This window comes from Rhea pennata, chromosome 4, assembly GCF_028389875.1.
Source record: "Rhea pennata isolate bPtePen1 chromosome 4, bPtePen1.pri, whole genome shotgun sequence".
NCBI lineage: Eukaryota > Metazoa > Chordata > Aves > Rheiformes > Rheidae > Rhea > Rhea pennata.
In genome coordinates, this window is record NC_084666.1 from 32,171,237 (window position 1) to 32,192,274 (window position 21,038).

General features: G+C 37.9%; 1 protein-coding gene across 3 annotated transcripts; it reads right to left on the minus strand.

Moving 5' to 3' along the window:
* Positions 1 to 547: 547 nt before the first annotated feature.
* On the minus strand, positions 548 to 20,988 carry CNOT7 (CCR4-NOT transcription complex subunit 7). 3 transcript variants are annotated; one of them, XM_062575631.1, is made up of 7 exons: positions 20,918 to 20,988; positions 20,107 to 20,317; positions 19,605 to 19,798; positions 16,331 to 16,492; positions 10,001 to 10,145; positions 4,984 to 5,094; positions 548 to 2,281 (listed from the first exon to the last, which is right to left on the minus strand). In XM_062575631.1, exons 2-7 carry the CDS (start codon positions 20,221 to 20,223, stop codon positions 2,153 to 2,155), a joined length of 858 nt encoding a protein of 285 aa, XP_062431615.1. In that variant the 5' UTR covers positions 20,224 to 20,317; positions 20,918 to 20,988; the 3' UTR covers positions 548 to 2,152. The 3 variants fall into 3 exon arrangements, with proteins under 3 accessions (XP_062431615.1, XP_062431614.1, XP_062431616.1); XM_062575630.1 differs by lacking the exon at positions 20,918 to 20,988 and adding an exon at positions 20,709 to 20,870; XM_062575632.1 differs by lacking the exons at positions 16,331 to 16,492; positions 20,918 to 20,988 and adding an exon at positions 20,709 to 20,870.
* Between the last annotated feature and the right edge of the window lie 50 nt (positions 20,989 to 21,038).

A 21,038-nucleotide genomic window follows, 5' to 3' on the forward strand; every position in this document is an offset into this window, starting at 1 on the left:
AGAGAGCTATATCGGTATGCTTTGGGCAAGATTACTAAGATTTTAAACGATGTATCAAACTCCAGGGGTTACTTTGTTACTCCTGCATGCAGAACTAACATCTGAGCTATAGGTGTCAGTGGAACAATACAGGCTGATGGCACAGTAAAAACGCATACCTGTTTTTCCCGCTTAGATATCTTCTCATCAGAGCCAAAGACAGCCAGTGTTAATAAATAAATAAATAAATCATACCACCTTATGATATGAAAAGAAATTACTGCAGAGATTTGGATGCCTCACTAGTAAATTGTACTCGCCACTCTAGCAACTCAGGTCGGTAGGAATGAAGTAACTGGAAGCCTATAAACAGAATTCTGTGCTCCTCTCTCTTAACAGCAATGAACTCATGGTGGAATCAGTCAGGGAGCAGGGAATTAGATAGTTTTACAAACATATGAAAGCGCTATTGTGCTTAAAGGAAACAGTATACAAAATTAAACTGAATATAATATACATTCTAGGAAAAACTTTGCAACAAAAGCACCAGTCTGTAGTTATGTAAGAAAACATTTCTGAAGCCTTTATTTACAAAAGCTTTAAAAACAAATACCCTCTGTTATGCAAATAATTCGTTGTTTTAAAAAGGACCACCCAGTTACACCATTGTAACTCAATGAAAAAAAAAGAATTTTTTGAAGTACAAGGTAAAACAGAATAATTTGGCGAACATTTGGAGATTTTTCTACTATTGATTTCAGTGTAGAACACGCACACACATACGCGCGCGCACACACACAGGCACACAATGTCGCACATTCCATCATTTCAGGCTAGTATTTAGCTATTCAATACCAAAATCCTTCCTGCACAACTGCTCTGTACACATGCTATGCAGGGTTAAGAACTTACTTTAGGGTCCTTTAAAACAATATATCTAAAATATATTGCTAAGATATAATCAAAAATAAACTAGCATTACACTCCTCAGGTAACTTTATTAGCTATAAGTTATTTATATTTTGTTGTTTTACAACAAATCTCTGTAACATCTGTCTTTGTAGCAACTACAAAAAAGCACGATTTAATTGTTCTTCTAATTTAACAATTCAATTAAATAGTATTTTTTCAGATCTTTGGGTTTTATCTTTAACTAAACTGACTTTCAAAAATTATCAAATCAAGTACATAATAAATATGACTTCATAAAAAATATTTGGGGTATACATTACTAGAATAAAAGCTAGGAAGTTAATTAAAGGAAGTGTGCCATTACAAAATTCCTACTGTTCCAATATCCTTCAACTCTCAGCTTAATGGCAAAAATGCTAAAGTCATAGCTGTTCTTTTCCTGAAGGGTGTAAAGCTGGTTTTTCAAACATCTTTCCCCCATCACAGAGCGGTTTTAAAGCAGCAGGCCAACCAGAAGCTGACATGTGCAGGATGTGTTTGATGATGACTGACTACTAGTAAAATAACAGCAGTTATTATGATTTCAGTAGTTGGTTTTGCTTGAACAAATGCAGGTTATGCAGCAAATGACTCATGTTCTACAAGTTGATACCAAGGAAATTCAGAGCGAAGCTGCTGAACTTGGCAAATGATTGTTTTCTAGCAGAGGGCAAAAGGGAAAAAAAAGAAAACTTCAAATAAAGCAGAGGATCTGAGTCAGAGTCACTCTCTAAAGTGCAAATTTGATGGTCCACAATCTTGAATAGCTAAAACGCCTGCATACTGGAAGGGACAGACAAAAATGGGGAAGTTGGTTATAATCAGTGCTAATTAATTTGGAGAGGACAGAAGAGGGGGAGGGGAAGAGACAAAAAAAAAAAAAAAAAAAAAAAAAAAAAACCTAAGACCAACTAGGTAAGTTTACCAGACTATTCATTATGATTTAGTTTTCCCCTTCTCTCTGCCACACTGATCCTATACATGCTTCTTTACAAATGGGCTAGCTATGAGGCCAAAAGTAATTTCCACCCAGAAAATTTTACATATCAATATTAAGATCAAAATCTGTGATAGGAACAGTCAGGTTTAGTACATAGAAAGGCAGAAAAGAACGTGTGCTGAGAAAGGGGGAAAAAAAGCCTTATTGTCCAAGGGGTTCAACCAGAAATAAAACCTATATACAAGCACGTGGAGCTCAAAAAAGATGGTCTTTCACTTCATGTCATGACTGCTTGTTGGCTTCTTCTTCATATGCATTTCCTGTGCCATTTTGTACATAAGATGACCCCGAACCAAGGCCATATAAGTGGCCACAATATTTGGCATCATCAATGTGATCTTCAAAGAACATCTAAAGTGTTAAAAGAAAGACATGAATTATTGCCAAAGAAAAAGTTCAGCTTTGATTAAAAGTGCACAAACTTAAAAAAAGTTACTTTGGTTTTAGCATCACATATCAAATTCCAAGATGCAAAAGATAACACGAACAAATATTTCCAGGTCACAATGTGATATATGGCATGATTCCTTAAAATACATCAAGCGAAGAATCCAGCCAGTCTTCTCATGCATCTTTTCTGGTGAAATGGCCAAACACAAAGGTTTGATGATTCTGTATTATCACAGTCATCACTCACTTTTCCACAGTGTAAATATATTTCTCCAACTGATTTCTGTGGGCTTTCTTGCAAAAGGCATCTGCCTGGTACTCATCATCATATTTTTCTGTACTCTACCTACTCCTTGACATGAGGTTTTCATCATAGTCTGTCTTGAAATGGAGATACATGCTGATTCATATTGCAAGATTGTTTTGGGGGGAGGGGAAGAGAAGAGCTGGGGGTATACTGAGCACAAAACCCATTGTGAGTTTTGGAAAAAAGCAGGAAGATGTTATTCTGGCTAACTTCTCATTGCAGAGGGGGACTTTGTTTAAAAGGAAACAGCAAATTCAAGCAAATTTTGTACTGAAATTGTGCTTACATCAGACTTCACAAGTCTTAATTACCAAAAGACCCCTTCATTAGAAGCCATATAAAACTCTGTGATACTCTAGCTTTCAGGTTTAGGTTTACAAGCACAGTCTAGCCCATAAAAACAAAAGCAAAAAATTCTCCAATCTGAAAAACTTCATGGCAACCCAGAACACCCCAGTGGCTGAGGTTAAGTCACCATCAACAGCAGAAATCTAAGGCAGCCAGCAGCACCCAGGAGCAGGGTGGACAAAACCCATGCCTAAAGGCAGAGGACTACATGCAATGCACAGTCTAAAAAAGCTCTCCCTTTAAATTTTGCTCTTTGAAGCACTGTCCAGATGGAGAATGCTGTACTGCAGAAATTAAAGGAACCTCAGTTTAAAGAGTTTTAAAGTTGTCCAACTGCTCTTAAAGAAACAAATAGAAAACCCCCAGACTCACAAGCCTGCTGTTGTAGCATCAATATTTAAGTAACTGATGGGGAAAGATCAACAATTTGTTGGCTGGGACCCAAAATTCCAGCAAGCAAGTTGCAACCCTTTAACAGCAATCTGCAACATAATGTATTTTGCACCTTTGAAAACATTGTATTTTTTTTTCTTTTTTAAAAAAACAAAGCCATATATCATCAAACATTCAATTCTACTGAAAAGGCTTTAAAAATCACACTAAGTGTGATGATTACTGCTCTGTTATTTAAAAATGCCAGGTTTTTAAAACATCTCTGAAAAAAATCACATAATCAATCCATCTTTGTTGGCTTCATTAAACAAATGATTTCCACTAAATTCAAGAATTTCTACTTGTCCAAATAAATGTTTGGTAAACAAATTCAGTAAGTTTATTTGTCATGTAACGAAGACTACATCTTATTAAAGAAATGATTATGGGTTTGAGTCTTTTCTCTACTGAACTTGAAATGGTATCTCAGGTATGATTATTATTGCTGTTATATCACTTTAGTTACTTTGGATTTTGTTTCAAATTCAAGAGTGAACAGTTAACAATATAGAGAAGACTGCAGTTAGCAATACCATGCTTGGATCATAAAAGAATTGCAATTGTAGCCCATGACATGCTTGATAACTTTTAACAGTTTCAGCAGGATTAAATCACTGCACTCATGTCTCACTTCCATCAGAATTCACCAGAAACCTGTGTTCAATTTTGCCCTTATACAACAGGCTGGATTGCAGAAGGTAGTAACTCAGGATGCAATTCTAAACCTTATTAAAAGATGAGGTTTGCTACTGCAGTCAGCTTTGATAATGGTAAATGAGACTGAATCACTGGCAGAATGCCATGTTTGTATACACGGGTATTTACCCTGTTCATTGCTTTCAGAAGAGGCCTTTTCAAAATTTGTTCTGTTAATGTAAAAATCCTAGTATTTCCCTGTTATATGCAGACAAGTAGCAAGGATAGGCAAAGTTTATAAGACCTGATTTCCCTTGCCTCGAACCTTGAATTACCTATCTGATGTCCTATCTTTTAGAACCTGTGCTTTACTGAATGGCAAGGAACGGATATAGGAACATTCTCTACAGCACCCTACAAGTTGGTATTTAATATTCCTGCTGCCCATAAGTTCAGATAAAACTGGCTAATGCAGGCAGACCTGCTCTTTCCCCCCTACTAGGCCTGTCAGAAGTAGCAGTACACATCAGCGGGGTATTACAGTGAGTAGAAGCTCCACAAAAGGCAGCCTGAGTATGGTCACCCAGAGAGCAGCAGTGTTTGGCTCCTGCAGCTCATAACCCTCTGCAGCAGCCATCTAAAAAAGAAAGCCTGCAGAACGGGGAGATTAAAAAAGAAAACCCACTCCCCACTCCCAAACCAAAGCATAGGATGGAAATAAGAAGCAATACTCACTTGCTGCAGCTAACTAAAAAATAAATAGTGCTGGTTCACACTTACCCTGGGGAAAATACAAGTGGTCTTATTTTTGTCAAGAAACCAGTGGCCCCTTAAGCCCTTCTGAGGCCTCCTTAAAATACAGTAAGCTTATCAGAAGCAGCAACTCCATCTGACTATTACAGCAAGTTACTATCAAAGATAAACCAATATGTCCACCTACTTCTCTCATTTTGAAAAAGGCCATTCCTGTGAGTAAAGAATCAGATCCTGCCTGATGCTGTGGTCCTATCCTTTCCAGCTCTAACTGCTCAGCCACTTCTTGTAAGCCACCCTGAAAAAGAAAACAGTACAGTTAACTGCAGAAAAAAATATAAATCAAAACTGAACAGCAGTATTTGGAAAAACTTGGTACATGGAACTTACAATCTTATGTATACTTAAAAGTTTGGCACAGTAGCTGAGACAGTCACTATACTAGAAAAATGCACAACTGGAGAATCAAGCTCTCAGTATCAACTACAGCACTAGAATTCTGTGCCAGTCCTAAATTTAATATTAGTTGTGACCAATCTACCGCTCCTTCAGGTTCCAGATTCTCCAGTAAACAGAGGTCACTACTTAACAAAACAATTCCTTCAAAACGTCAAAAGGACTGTGAATGAGGATGAACAGAACAAGGTGTTCCTATACTCCTATTTCAATGAAAGTTTAAAAGGTGAAAACGCTGCTCTGCAAACAGGAATTCCAGTGTTTATGAATGAGATGCACATAGGCCTCCATGTGTAAAGTACAGACCTTTTTCTTTCCACTTACCTTTCAACAATTAAGCTGAGGGTTTTTCACTTTCCCTCACAAAAACTTAAGTATCCAGAACACTCCAAGGATTTCAGGAAAGTGTTACACATTTAGGAATCAGGTGCTAAAGTCAAAAAAAAAAGAAAAAAAAAAGAAAAAAAAAAAGAAAGAAAAAAAGAAAAAAAAAAGAAAAGCCCATTCTCTCCCCCCAGGGCATTCTTACCCTCTTAAAATTATGTTTTGTTAACTACCATAAGAGGGCAGAAACAACACACACACACGTGCACTCACAAACTCACCGTCCTGTAGTCAGTTTAAGACACTAAAAGCCAAATGCATGGTCAGCTTTTCTCTTAGATGTATATTTATCAGTCTTTAAAGAGTCACTCTACATCTGTAATAAAACCTACTTCTTACGAAAAGGATATGAACAGCTCTCATACAAAAATGGAACCATTTAAAGCAGTATTGTCCTCTTTGAATGTTGATACAAGATTTAAAATGACAGCTCCGAAGATTGAAGGTGCAGAGATCACTGCAGAAGCTCTACAAAGTGACCTGCTCTCAAAGCTAAAGCCTTCTGCAATTTTGAAGTAATTTTTCTTCCTGTTAAATTTTATTTATGTGAAAGTCTTGGCAGCCTTTGGTAAGACTATTCCCCAAACTGCACAGTGGCTAAATTAATTCTTCATTTTAGTGCCAGAAAATGGTACCACCACCACCACTTGCAGAAGCAAACCTCTCAGAAACCAGTTTGTTTTTACACAGATAACATGTATATCATTAAACTGATCTGTGTTACATTGTAACTGTGATCTTTTAATACCATGAACTACACGGTGGGAATATACCTTTGTACAACAATTTTATCATTAACACATTAAGCCATTGGCAAGAAGCTAAAAAACATGTAGGTGCATTATGATCTAGATAGGACAACCGCCCGAGTGCAACTTTAAACTCTGCAAGGCAAAAATATAGCACAGAGGCTATACTTTTTAAACAAAGCCTCTCTGGTATTTGAGTTCACCTGTCCTCACACCCTTAACCCGTTTCAAGCACAGGAAGGGAAGCTGTGAGAGGCAAAAGTGTAATAGTACAAGTTAAAACTCAAAGAGTAACAAAAAAAGAGTAACAAAAGTGTTATCTGAAAAGATAAGTTAAGAAAGTTTCTGTGAACCTACAGGTTTGGCTCTGAGGTTTTGTTTATTTGTTCAATTAGTAACATTACCAAGTAAAACACAACATGAAAATCTGGTATTGCAATGGCTAATTTTATTCTAGCTTGAGCAGCATGAGCATAGTTTATGGAAGTTTAAGATGAAAATAACTCTGTATACTATCTAGTTAAGTAGAGAATCTAAACTTGTTTTCTTTCCTTGCTTGTATACAACACTTGAACACTGCATACCTGCTAACTCAGCACTCTTTTAGGAAAGGGCTGAGGACCGGTAGGCAGAAAGATACAATGTTGTTCTCCGCTCTCTGACTTGCAGTAATGAGCTGCTAGAGTTAGTAACTGCTGTTAAGCCTGCACTCTTAAGATACCACTTGTTGCTTCCAAGTCCTTTACACGGGGTGACTGAACAGTGCCTCATCATCAGGTTCTTCTAGCTGTAAGATTATTTACACCAACTTCAAATAGCTCTGGTTTTTATTACTCAAGGGTTTTTCTTCAGTGATATTTATACACTGGCTGCAAGATTTGGAACATAGATATAATAATTCCAAATTTACAGTAACAGTGGCCTACAGAAAAATGCTTTGAAAACAGTGCTTTCATTAGTATATATTTATTTTTAAACACATCACACACTACTTCTGAGAGAAGCCTCTTGGTCTATAAATGCAAGAATTAGAGAATAAAACCCAGTTGTTTCTGAAAGCTATTGAGATTCTCTTTCAGACAAGACTCTTGCATTCCAGATTAGAACATTTTTCTCTTGGGAGAGGAGGATGGGAAGACAGTAGAAGGGAAACCAAAAGAAAAACAAAACTAAAATGATCCACAAAATATGGATTATATCATGTCTTCCACCTACTGAGTTATATATACATTTTCCTTTTTATAGATAATATATTTCTACAAAATTCCAGATTTCAAGAGTATCAGTTTTCAAGAAGAGGTCAACAGAATGATTTATATAAACACATTGCCATAATTGGCAGTAAATCCAGCCCAAACTCTCAAGTTTCATAGTATTAGGTAGAGTTCATTGATCTGCACAAATACCATAATTAAAGGAAGTTTCAAATTGGGTCTATAAATCTACATTACTTATAGCAGTCACTACTGTAAAAGGTATGGAGTTGTCAACTTAGAAAAGTTTGTAGAGAATAAGCAAAAAATTTAAGTTTATACTGCATTAATATATTTAAAGTTAACTCCCAAACTGCATGCCACTAAAGCACACACATGCCCACTTGAGTTGGAGCAGAATAACATATTGTAAATTCAGAGAATATCTTAATTCCATTAAAAAAAAAAAAAAAAAAAAAAAAAAAAAAACAGCAAACAGCTTCCCAGGTCTAAAGAATACTTGTCTTCTCAATGCATTTTTGGATGGGTGAAGGGAAGCTAAGCAAATAAGTGCATTTCATACAAAAAAAATAACTTACACAAGTCAATAAAGGACAACTGCACAGCAGTTCAATTCACTGCAATTTAATAGAGATTTAAAGTGACATATGTTAGGAGACAGCGCATGCATTTTAAGAGTCACAACACTAAAATGTTTGAAACAAGTTGCTAAACAGCTGTTCTCAGTACAGAACAAGTCCCCCATCATTTCATCACTGGAGTTTGGAGGGGTAGAGCAGTCCACATCCCTTCCCCTTCTGTCACTACCAGTCTGCAGGTTGATGACAGGATCAAGATTTATCACAGGAAAGCTGGCCTACATATTAAACTGAAAAATCATCCTTGTTCTTAATGTTTGCTGAAATAAAACCTGTGAGGGTTTTTCTTGTCTTTTAAAATATAGTAGAATCTCTACACAATGCAGGTTACATACAACTATTCCTTAACCAAATGATAGGAAATACAATCCCTTCCTCCCCAACCCCATTCCAAATGTATACTGTTAGTAGGGGCTTATTAAATCCGTCATCTTTCTCAGATCACTGATTCTGGATTATACATTTTGCTTTCTATGCAAGCTGCCACCGGTTAGACACCAGATATTTTGCAGTATCCAAGAAGGAGAAAGGTTTTCTCTTTATAAGACTCCTGAAGTTTATGAACATTTCATTTTTTCTTCTGGCCTCATTGGAGAAAACCAGTTTCTAAAACGTTCTTTAATATCTATCCCTTTGCCAGGCTGATTATCCCAATAACAATAACTCTGGATGAACACAGGTAGGTATGGTAGGTATACTTTTCCTGCTAACTGGAATAGAGGTCTCCATTTTCAACATCAATTTGATCAACAAAAGAAATTACACACCTTACTTCCCACACAAGCAGGCTGCTACTGAGAAGTGACACATTCTATTTTGTTAATCTCAGAAAGAAACAGAGAATTGTAAGCCCCGCGCAGATCACTAAGCATGCTGAAGTGGCAAACCATTCCTTAGTCAGGATTTGATTGTACTACAGTCTGTGTTCTCTTTTTCCTTCAGGTTCATATTAAGAGAACCTAGAGAACTGGGATACTTTCCATGAAAGCAGCAAGTCATTTACTGCCTCAGATGAGCGGTGCACCTCATTCCAGTAGCAGTCCAGACTCTTACAGTTCTCTGGCAAGTAAAGCTGTAACAGTCCCCGTTGTTCTGGGGTCCCATCTTTCACTTTGCTGTCTTCCCCTTCACACACTTAGTTCCAGTTTGCATTCATTCTCCAGTCCAATAAAGTCTTCTCCAAATTTTAAGCCTGATAGAATAAGCCAATTAGTAGCCCCACTGGCCTGACATGAGAGATTAGTTTCTAGCACTGAATTTTTCCTAGAAGTTGCATGTTGTCCCTGAACATATGCTGCTTTTTGTCTTTCTTTATGGGGCCATCTGAAGCATTCTTCACTCCATTCCTCTTCCTGAGAAACTTCCACAGCATCATCGTTGCCATTACCTTTGCCAAGACGACTGCAGTCCTTTAGTGGACTGCACAATGAGGAAATAAGAGTATATGAAACCCATCAATTCTTATAGCCAAAGTGAAGGATTATTTTGAAACATGGGTTTATCATCTGGCAGCACAGACTGGGCACAGCTATTGATACAGTATCAGCTTGCTATTTTTTAACCAGTAAGCAGTTATAAAAGTTGATGTGTGCTCCTGCCTGCCTCTATCAGTAGCCTTTAATATTAAATATACAAAGTTTGAGACAAAGGTTCTGATTAATAGGTAGTATCAAAGCAAAACAGGATAAAAACAAGATAATCTTTTAGAGAAAATTCTCTTTAAAAATAAAGTCTGCTTTAAGTCATATAAAAAGACTACTTACCTTTAGATTTTTGCAACTCTTCATGAGATATTTTACATCATAGATGACAGGGAAAAACAATCTCAGTATCTCAAAAAAGTCCAGCTCTTCTTCAGGTAAATTAGAGTTTGTCAGGATTTTGATTAGATAGCCGAAGTCATATCCACTGCAAATTAATAACAAAAACAACATAGGCAAATAACTTAGAAACATCCTTCTCATTTCCAACATCAAGGCTTTCTTTACTTACACAATAACAGAAAGACACTTTGCTTAACTTCATGCAACTTAGACCAACTCTTACAAAAAAATCAAGTGTCTGAATGCAAATTGCCCTACTGTGGCTTCTAAAGAAAACATCTCCAAATCAGTCTCATTGAGATAGAATGAAGAAGGAAAAACTGAAATCTGCCTACAGGAGCTTCTCCAATCCTGGAACAAGGTAGTACTGCTGGGGCTTCACCTAATGCAAGCTTTATGCTGATAAAGGCTCTTCTTCTAGTGATGACTATTTATCCTTTTTACTAGGAAGCCAGAGGTTACAAGTCATTGCTGTACAGTAACTGATGGTTACAACAACTGATAATCACCTTGACATAGTTGATCAGCTACTGACAGGCTGCTCACCCTCTAAAGATCAATGGACAGTCATCGTTGATCAAACTGCTACATAAAATCTGTCAGAGCTGATCATGTGCAAATGCTGCACAAGCACTTTCAGCAAGTTTAAGATGTAGGTGACACAGAAAGAGAGCAGTCACTCTGCTCATGCTTGATCCTCTGTACTTGCAGGATTAGTCATGTACATAAGTATTGAACTGGGTCAGGGGACTGAGTCTGATCTTTGCTATTCGGTTAGTCCTGAACTAAATCACCTCCTAGATTTGGTTCACATGCAATTTAAAAATGCCTGTATCAGCAAAGGAGAGAAAAACACAAAGCAGGGCTGCCTCTTTTGAAGGCCACATCAGCTTATGCTGTTTATGGCATCTTAACACATAACCACAGCAGAATCCAATGTGGGTGGCCACTACAGACTCCGGATTCACAGCTTAAGACCTCACATTGGTTCTTGGTATACTCAAAAACAAAAATTTTGCAAAATAGTCCAAATCTTGCCCAGGACCTTTGAGCTTTAACTATAAGGTAAGTGCTATAAATGATACATATCAGCTGAAGATGCTATACTACTGATCCTGCAGATATTCAGCGCCTACTTAGACTTCTCACGCAGGGTCAAGGCTTTAGCTTACATTCTAGATGCAAGGAGAATTGCCTTATTTATTATTTTTTTTAATGTATTTTGTATATGATGTTCTTTGTACCACCTTGGTCTTAAGAATTTCTACACAGACACTAGAAAATCTTGAACATAGCAAGAGTGAATGATTGTTTCCTAAAAATCCATTAACACAAGTTACAGGAAAGGTACAGATTACTACAGCTCTAAGGGGTTTTCCAGTTCTCTAACAGATTTCAAGTTGAATGAACACAGAAATGTATTTGGTGCTTTGAAGCTGTGCTGGCAGCATTCCAAGCTCCACAGCAGCAGCTACTGGCCAGGAAGCAAAGGAGTCAAAAAATACAGAGGATTTCAGCTGAAATTTACAATGTAAAAATTTACAGCATACTTAGCAAAACAATAGCTTGAGAGCCTAACTTTAATAGAGAAGCTACTCAAAAGAAAAGCTTTTATCAGCATACTGCCCTCTTAGGCAAAAATATCAGAACAAACCAAAAAGAATCTAACCGCCCCTCTCCCCAACTTAGCCAGAAAGGGTTGCTCAGAAAGACACACAGAGTCAAAAAAGATTGTTCAAGATTAATCTAGAGATTACACAGCATGTTTATGAATTCACTGAATTTGTGACATTTGTCATCCTCATGGCTCAAACCTAAAAGCTATATCACTTCCAATTTCTGTTAAGAAGCAAATACTGCAAGAAAAGAGAAGTCAAAAGATTTATTTAATCTTTGTATTGAGGAGAAGCATGCTATCACTAATTTTAAATGAAGAATCAGATATTTTTTTCCTGGACCTTACAGCAAACCCATACGAGAATCTTCCTGCAGAAAAAGGGAACAGGATATCTAAAGGGTAATCCTGTCTATTAAAGAATTCCACCACTCCACTGCATAACAGCATTCAAACTTGAGCATGAATTGGTTTTAGTCAGCTCAAAGTGATCTCTTGCATTCCTCAAATTCCAGCTGTTTGCACTTAATCCCATTGTTCTCATAACCACTACCAAAAACCACACTATTAATCACAGTACAGTATCATCAAGACACTTACATAATCTTTTTACTAGACTTCTGGCGATTAACAAGTGCCAGTCATCCAAGCTTAAATAAACATAAGAACTGCCACTAATTCAAGACCAAGTTCAAAAGTAGTTCAAGTCTAGGTCAGAAAATTTTGGTTGGCCACTGCTGAAACTAACAGAAGGGCAGGAAAGTCCACAGCGAGCAATTACATAATTACCAGCTCATTAGAGAAGTTTTCTTCTAATCCTCTAACAGGCGATTAGTGGTTGGTTTATACTCCAAAGCACACAGGCTTCCCTTCCTTAAAAAGCTTTCACCCTTCTAATATAATCACTTAAAGTTACTAAGTGCAGCTAGCCACAATCCCTGGAGCTATACAGCAAGGTAAGCACACTTACAGCCATGGGGTTTTCAGTGAATACAGACAGCTGTAGGCAACAGATCCATGGAAAAGGTCAAAAGTGCCCATATTTCTTTCCTCTATTATCCAGAAAGAATTCAGATAGCTAATTAATCATGAACTTCATTCAAGTACAAACAGTCTCTGAAATAAAACCTAGCAGGCTAAAAAAGCTCCATTTACTCCATTTTATAACTAGCTATATTCAGAAAGAGGAGAGCCAACAGATTAACTTTTACAAAATCTAGACAGATACAAGTGATCATTGAAATACGATGTCTTGGAATTTTTCAGCTTCCCAAAAATGTTTGGGATAAGAGGCATGTCTGCACAACCTGATTCCCAAGGCAGATCAAGGAGGCTGCACTTCAACACTTGCACATGGACACCCAAAGCTTCAGCAGAATTTGAGCTCTTCTGTTTTGGGACTGGTTAGACTGCCAAGCACCCACAGCTTTCTTAACTGCAGCAAGAATTAGAAATTCAGAGCGCCCTCATCTTCTCACTTGGGTTGCCTCTTTTATTAATTCAAATACATTCCAATACAGATAAAAGATTTCATGAAATCTCTTATGATATTTTAGTATATAAGAATTGGTGGGAGTGCAAAAGGTTCTTCACTCGCGCCTGGCAGATATGCAGGCCCACAGAGATTCGCCAGTAGGTCAGGATGCCAATGAAGCTACATCAAACAGAGATAGAAAACATACAGAGAATCTGAAAAGTTATCAACTTAGAAAACAAATTACACAAGAGTTCCAGGAAACTGAAGAATACAAAATGAAACAAAACAAAAGCCTCAAACTTAGAGAACAAAAGTATTTCTCTTGTCCTCACTTTCTAAGAGGCACACAAATTTTGCAGATCATAGCAACATAGGGAGGGAGAGGGGGATTAACAAAAACTTCCAGAGACTGGCTATGGTTAGAAGTGGTAGATTACTGACCTGTCAGAACAATCTTTGAAAATCCAGTTAGCAAGTAATTAATAGGATCAAGAATTTAAAGCCATGATTAAGATACTATTCCTCTAAAAGCAAATCCTGAAGTGGAAAGTGAAGAGTCTCAATACTGCTAAGTTTGGTGAAAACCACAAGAGTACATCATCTAAACTAAAAACAAGTAAGTAAGTTTAGAAAAACTGTGTTTGGAAAAAAGGCACTAACACTCTTCTCTCTTTGAAGGTTAGTAATCGATGAATACAATTTTCCACACATTTCTAGAGTATAGCGTATGCAAAGGTCATCATACATTTTCCAAACTGGAACCGTAAGTCTAGATCCCACATAGACACTGCAACTACTAAACACAGCTTTTTCAGGTTTCAAAGAACTACTGCAGGAAGAGTGTATATGAAATAAATTTTCAGTTGAGTGTCATGTTGAAGATTCTACTGACAAACATAACCACCATCAAGCCCAAGATATACTTAGAAACAACTGTTTGCTGTTCTTTGCTGTACATCTTACATAACTCATACTCATTAAATAAGCTTTCCGCATTCAGTCTTAGTTTTCTCTGTTCTTCAGAACTCCACCCATTACTCCACCTTTTGTGCTCGATATCAACGTGCCTTGTCAAGTTTAAGCCACTTAAGTGGCCTCTGAATTCAAGCAATAGTCAAGCAACACACTGCAGACAGTCAGCATTTGACAAACATTTAGTAAATATTTGCTGGAATCTTAAGGTTTCATGAAAATGTTTTTAGAAATCCACAACTGAAATCCATCTTAGCATAGAAGAAACCAAACTTTAATAAAGCTACCTCAAAAACTTAACATAAGCTGCACTAGAAAAAATGGCATTAGGCACACCACATAGTTGGCACTACACTTCTACTAGCATGAAATCAGTCAGGAACGATGCATAGCCAACACATACATACTTGAAAAAGAGGCACTAGTGCAGAAATGGCTTATGTCTTCTTTTGCTAGTATAACTTACACTAGACCTCGAAATATCTTAAGCTATATTGGAAAAACAATGCTACAAAAGGTGCTACAAAAACACGATGGCTTATAGCTGAAACTAACAAATCAGCAAGAGTAACTCCCACCCGCCATCCTCCTAACCATGTAAATTTTACTATAGTTAAGTGTAAATCACAAAGATACATAAAAGCACATAATACTAGGTTTAAGCTGAAAGAGACTTAATTCACTGATTCGGTGTTTGCAATAGTTTCCACAGAGTTCATAACATTCTTCTTCCCGTCTTTTCCTCAGGTTCTACCCTGGTAGCAAATACCAGGGTAAGGTTATTTTGAAGTCATATTGTGAGTTTAGACTCTTACAACTGGAAGATATTGTGAGCAGATTAGGTCACAAAATCAGAGAGAATCCTTCTAGGTTTTTTTCGTTTGTTTGGTTTTTTTTTTTTCTCCTTGGAAGTCAGTCTATACTGGAAAATATTTCTAATAAGCAAGTTTAAGATATGAATTGTGCAAGAAATTGGGCCAGGGAACTGATATTCTTATAGTGGCTAGTAGCAATTGTTCAGCACACACAGAATGCTTAACAGCTTCTTTAATGACTATAATGTTTAGCTATTTTAGACAACCAGATTTAATTTTTTAGCAGCTCCAAAAATTCCTCTTTTGATCATTATTTATAGAAATAAATGGATAAGCTGAAGCAATCCTTATTTCTTATTAAAGAACTTAAAACTCTTCTCTGATTCCATGTGCTTTGGTTCCATGAGTCCCTCTCTCCCAACACCACTCCTTCGAGATTTAATACTGCAGGATGAACAAGTTCTGTTCTGTTTTGTTTTTTCCTTCTAATCTAGTAAGCTACAAATTACCACCCATCAATGTAGCAAGCGTGACAAACAAGAATAAAACTGTAATGAAACTCCTGATCTCAGCTGAGGCATTTGTTCCAACTTTGTTGACTTGCTTAGCAGCCAGCATTCAAAATGCCAACATAAGGGCATTATATAGCAATAAGCCTTAAAAGCTACTGTTGCTTGCAAAAAGTGCAAATTATCTTTGGCATGTAGTTGACTGAACAATGACTACCATGTAAGTATAATGATTCAAATCTTGTTAACACTGGAAGATCTTTTATATTTTGACAGTTTCACAGAGATTTACCATTCTCATTTCTACTGCTTCTACATGGAAAATCAGTTCCTCTGATGGAATGAACCGTAAAGTGTATTTGCTGCTGCTACTAGAATTAAGACTTTCATCACAGCTCACCTTTTAAGATGAGCAATTCACAGCTGCACAGATTACCAGATGATTTAAAACAAAGTCTGAAGTGTTTTATAAAACAATTCACTGGTAATTCTGCAGTCTCTCCCATGAGCCAAACAATATTTGCTCCAGAAGTGCTTACAAATAGTTTGCTGTTATCGTTGTTTCTATTATTACTTGCATTTGCAGTATAAAAAGATGCAGTGCCACCTGCTGGCTTAGGAGTTTCACATTTTTCTGGTTCACCCCTTCAGTAAAATCAGCTATAAAAACAAAATACCAGTAGCACTCTGTACATTCTATTCTTCTAATAGAGAATGGTACCACACATATTACAGTAGAAACAGCTTTTTTAAAGTCTCATCAGCTAAGATGTGTGCTACGGTATCAGATGTATTCCACTTGAAACATGAGGTGTGAAATCCAAGTTCTAGAATGAGAGAATATTCAAAATGGGCAATTCAAATACTTAACACAGAATTTACCTATGAAATGAAAGCCACTTGACTCCTTCACACAGTACAACTCCTGATGTCATAAGTAGCTCTGCAAAGTACTGTGTCTCAATTCCTTCTTCCTCATGCTTTTTAAACTGGATGCCAGATGTCGTTAACAGTTCAATAGAGTCCTGGGCATACATATCTTCTCTAAAAGAGAGGGGAGGGGGAGGAAAATAGACCTTAGTGATTATAAACCTGGTAACAGCTTCTCCTCTTTTCTACTTACTCCACAGGCTCTACTAGCATAAAGGAGGAGCAACCTGACTATCCTTGTTTATTACGAAAACAACTGTTTTTCATAGTATTTGTTAACTTTCATTAGCATCTATCTGATCATTCCCAGCATCTCCATTTCTATCTTCTTCAAAAAGACCTATCTCCCTGTTCTTTATTCTATTGCCTAATAGGACTCCCCTTTTGTGAAATCTACAGAGGAAAGTAAATGCATGAATACAGATAATTTTACCAAGTAAGATCTGTTCTTTATCCTGTAACAAAGTAAATGCAACAGTTGAGAGGCACTTCTGAAATCCGTTACACTGCAGAATTAAGAACAGTCCACTTCAAATCAAATCCCACTGCTTTATTCATTCTGGGGACAGTATTTTCTGCCTGCTTCTAGTTTTCTGCAATTTAAGTTTACAGAAGCGTTCAGACCACATACACACCACTCAAAACTTCCTTCTTACTACAACTGGAAATTAAGAATTTGTCCTTTCTGGCTGATCTTTACAACTCAGCTAACCCAAAAACTTCTCTCTAAGCCATCAACTTCAACTTTTCTTTAACAGCCAGATTTTGGATCCATTTGGATCCCTTTATCACTAATATTTTTGTAGATTCTTAGAAATTTGGTGATGAAACAGATAGGGATTTTTTTCTAATTACAAAGTTTAATCTATACTGTCATAACAGAGGCATAAAATGATTATCTGAGAAGTAAATGCACACACGGCTTTACTTAGAAGACACTGTTCATATTACTGACCACAACATACCATTCTACAAAGTCTATTCGGTATATAGGTTTTAATTTTAGTGAAGGTCCCCTCTCAAATTAAAATACACAGGACAATCCAGTACATCAAACTTGAAAATTACATTCAATGGTAGTCTTATAATCCCTATACTTAATAGCAAGTCATCATTCATCAGGACATGGAGATACATTCTCAAGATGTGTTGTATCTTTTTTCCTCCCTCCCACACAGCTGCTCATTAGCTCTCCAGCTTTAAGGCATCAACTTCCCAACACCTGCCCATTTCCATAACACATTAAAGAATCCATCTGAAACAAACATACCTATTTTACAAAAATAAAAATAAAATCTCTAGTTTGTTGCTTTGCACTAATCAGGTGGATATGCAGTTCAGAGCAATATTTATGGTCTTTAAAATACATTGTGACAAGATCTGGCTGGAACAGAACATATTAAAAAATACCCTCTAGGAACAGCCAATAGCTGTTTTGCTTCAGGAGCAGAACACTTGGCACGGTGCCATTTCCCAACAGGAAATTTAGAAACAGATGAAAACCTGCCTTTTTTTTTTTTTTTTTTAATTACTTCCCTATTTCTGTTAAAGATACTATTCTTGTGTTAAACAGCATTCATTTAGCTTACTATTTTGGATAAAATCTCCATCAATGAACTTGCAACAAGCTAGTTCACTAAGTATCTACTTCCTACTTTACTAAACTTTCTTACCAGTGTGGTACCTGGCACAAATGGATGGAAAACTACTTTTGTTTTCAGATACTAGACATTAGATAGATCTTTGAAGCTCAGAAAATGAATAAAACATAACCCAGGCTCTTCTTCACAGATCAGTTTGGAAGCTATCCATTCCTCCTTCTCTTTCGCCTGTACTTAGCAGGATTAGTCTATTCATTTATTAAGATAATGGATAATTTCTATCCAGCATTTATATGGCCAAGTAGGGTCAGAAATACCAAAATAATGAACCTGCACTTCCTTTTCTTTCAGGGAGTGCTTCAAACAAAAAAAGCATGTCACTCCTCAGGCCAAACTGATTTGTGACAAGCCACAGCATTGCTTGTTTAGAAAAACAGAAAGATCAGGAGAGATAAGGGCAGTTTTTTTGCTGTAACAATCCTGGTGACTCTGAAGTGTTTTTACCTGCAGGGAAAAAAAATGCCTGTTCTCTAAGCTTCCTTTGTAGGCTGCAATTTTAATTCATGTAGATCAAGTTTTCCAGTAGTCAGTCCATAACACAGTTACCAAAAAAAATCCAAGCCTTCAAAATACTGAGAAATATTTGTACTGATAGACTGAGCCATATGAGAACCATGTCAGACTAATTATGTTTACTTGGGGGGAGGAGGAGGAGGAGGAAGAATCAAGATACTGCCTTGGTAACCCCTTGGTCAGCTACCTGTTAAAGATATAATTATAACTCCATGCAAGTCCCACTGGGAAAATTACGTTCATACTTAAAGATTTATCATTGATAAAGCCACTTTCTAAAGTGAAGTCCAGCATACTATTCTGATAGACAGTAAAAAAGCTTGATTTTTTTAATTAACATCTTACACACGTAAAAAAAAAATCCAAAATAGTTGCACAAAAAAAAATCAGAACAGAAATCTCCACAAGAATTATGCTGTAAAATTTAGCAAATCCCTTTTAGCCTGTAAGAGAAAGTTAAAATACAATACAGTAAATAGAATAGCTTGCTTTAAAAATAAAAGCTGCTACGGTATTAAAAAGCTGACAGTATTTTTCTTAGAACATTATCATGATCTTGTTGTGTGCCTTTCAATAAAAATTGTATTATTTTAAAGATGCGTAGGAACTTGCTGATGATTGTTGTCATGCCTTTTTTTTGTTACTAAAATGATTTGGTATTTTTTCTTCAAATGTTTGTATTATCCTTTTGAAATATACAAGAAATAACAAGCAACTCTTATAAAAAACAGAAAGATTTAGGCTAAATTTAGGCATTTTATAAACTAAAACTTCATACTTCAAAGCATTAAGTATGAATATGCAGAGCTAACTCTCACATCACTTTAAAACATTTGTTGAAATTATGTTGCATCTCTGACTAAACTACAAACAATAAGACAGCCTGCACAGAAACGAAGGAAGAAAGCCTGTGTCTGTCCAGCCAAAATTTTCCTCATATAAGACATTCCAAACAGTGCATAAACATAGCATAAACTTTTATAACCTATAATATATTTTCATATCAGTAAATTAGAAACATGCATCTAACCATAAGGAGATTTAACACTTACGTTAAATTAAATTTAAAATTAAATTGCCAAGTTGAAGTTCCTGGAGGGTATTCTCCTTGCTCATTCATAAACGTCAGTCCTAGTTGAATTATTTTTAGCAAGTCTACATTACAGCGTAATAGTTGGTACTGATAGTCTGCGTTGCTTCTGAATTCTCCAATAGGCCTTGCAACTACACCTGGAAATTCTGTATCCTGTAAAAACAGAGTTAGAACTTCAACAAAAGATCTTCGAAGAAATTTACGCTGTTTATTTTTAATATTAAAATATACTTCAAGTATGGAATCACTTCAAAGCTGAAGAATACTGCGTGCAACTGTAACCTTAAAAAGGTAATAGATTAGGATTTTAATGTTTATATAAAATATCATTAATTCGCATTAAGAATCCATGTACTTTCAAGGAAAATGGATAACACTTAAGTTTAAAACTAATGAAAAGTTACTGACATTAATCACGTTTCTGCGGTAACGTGTCAGGTAAAGATCAAGTGCCCGCTTACCATAGCTACATAGTTATACTTCCGTATAACCTGACGAATTTTCTTCATCTCCTCATCCAAGTTACAAGCCCAGACTTCACAGATTCTTTGACTATGGTCTACGGTAGCTGCTGGCATAGTGGGGGGTTTTAGAGACCATACATCAAAAGTTACACTTGACTGGGGATCAGTTTCATAAAGAGGGCTTTAATTGCGGTTTATTTTTTTTAACCTAAGAGACAAAGAAAGGAAAGCAGTTAAGCACAAGCCCGTTCAGGAGCGCTGCGCCAGGCTCGGGGGCTCCCTAGCTGACAGCCCGGAACAGCTCCCCGGGCAGGCGCCTCATTTGGCGGGAGAAATTCTCCTCCTTCGCAGGGGAAGCCGATCGCGCCCAACCCGAGGGCGGCAGCAGCGGGGCGGACAGCTCGCGCACGGACGCGGCCCGCAGGACGCGGCTCCGCGCCCCGGCCGGCCTCGGGGGCGCAACAAGCGGCTTCGCGCAGGGCCCGAGCGGCGCCGAGCGCCTCCCCGCCACCCCCGGAGACCGGGCCGGGCCGGCGCGGCCGCCGCCGGGGAGCGGGGCGGGACCCAGGGCCGCGCTCCCGCCGCTCGCCGTGACTCACGGTGCCGGGCGCGCAGGGCCGGGCCGCGGCAGGTTGGCGAGGCCCCGCGGCGGCGGCGGCGGCGGCCCCGGGACGCCGCAGAGCCGCGAGTCGGCGCGCGAGACGCTGCAGCTGCTGCCCCCGCCGCCCCACCGCACAAAGCCATTACATCATCGCCCTGCGCCGCCCGCCCGCCCGCGCGCGCCGCGCCCCGACCTTTGCCCCCTCACCTCTGACCGCCCGCGCCGCCGCTGGCGAGGGCGAGGGCGCCAATCGCGGGCCGCGCCCACCCGCCCTCCTTCACCCGCGCGCACCGGCCCCGCCCCTCATAGGCGGGGCCGGGGCGCGCGG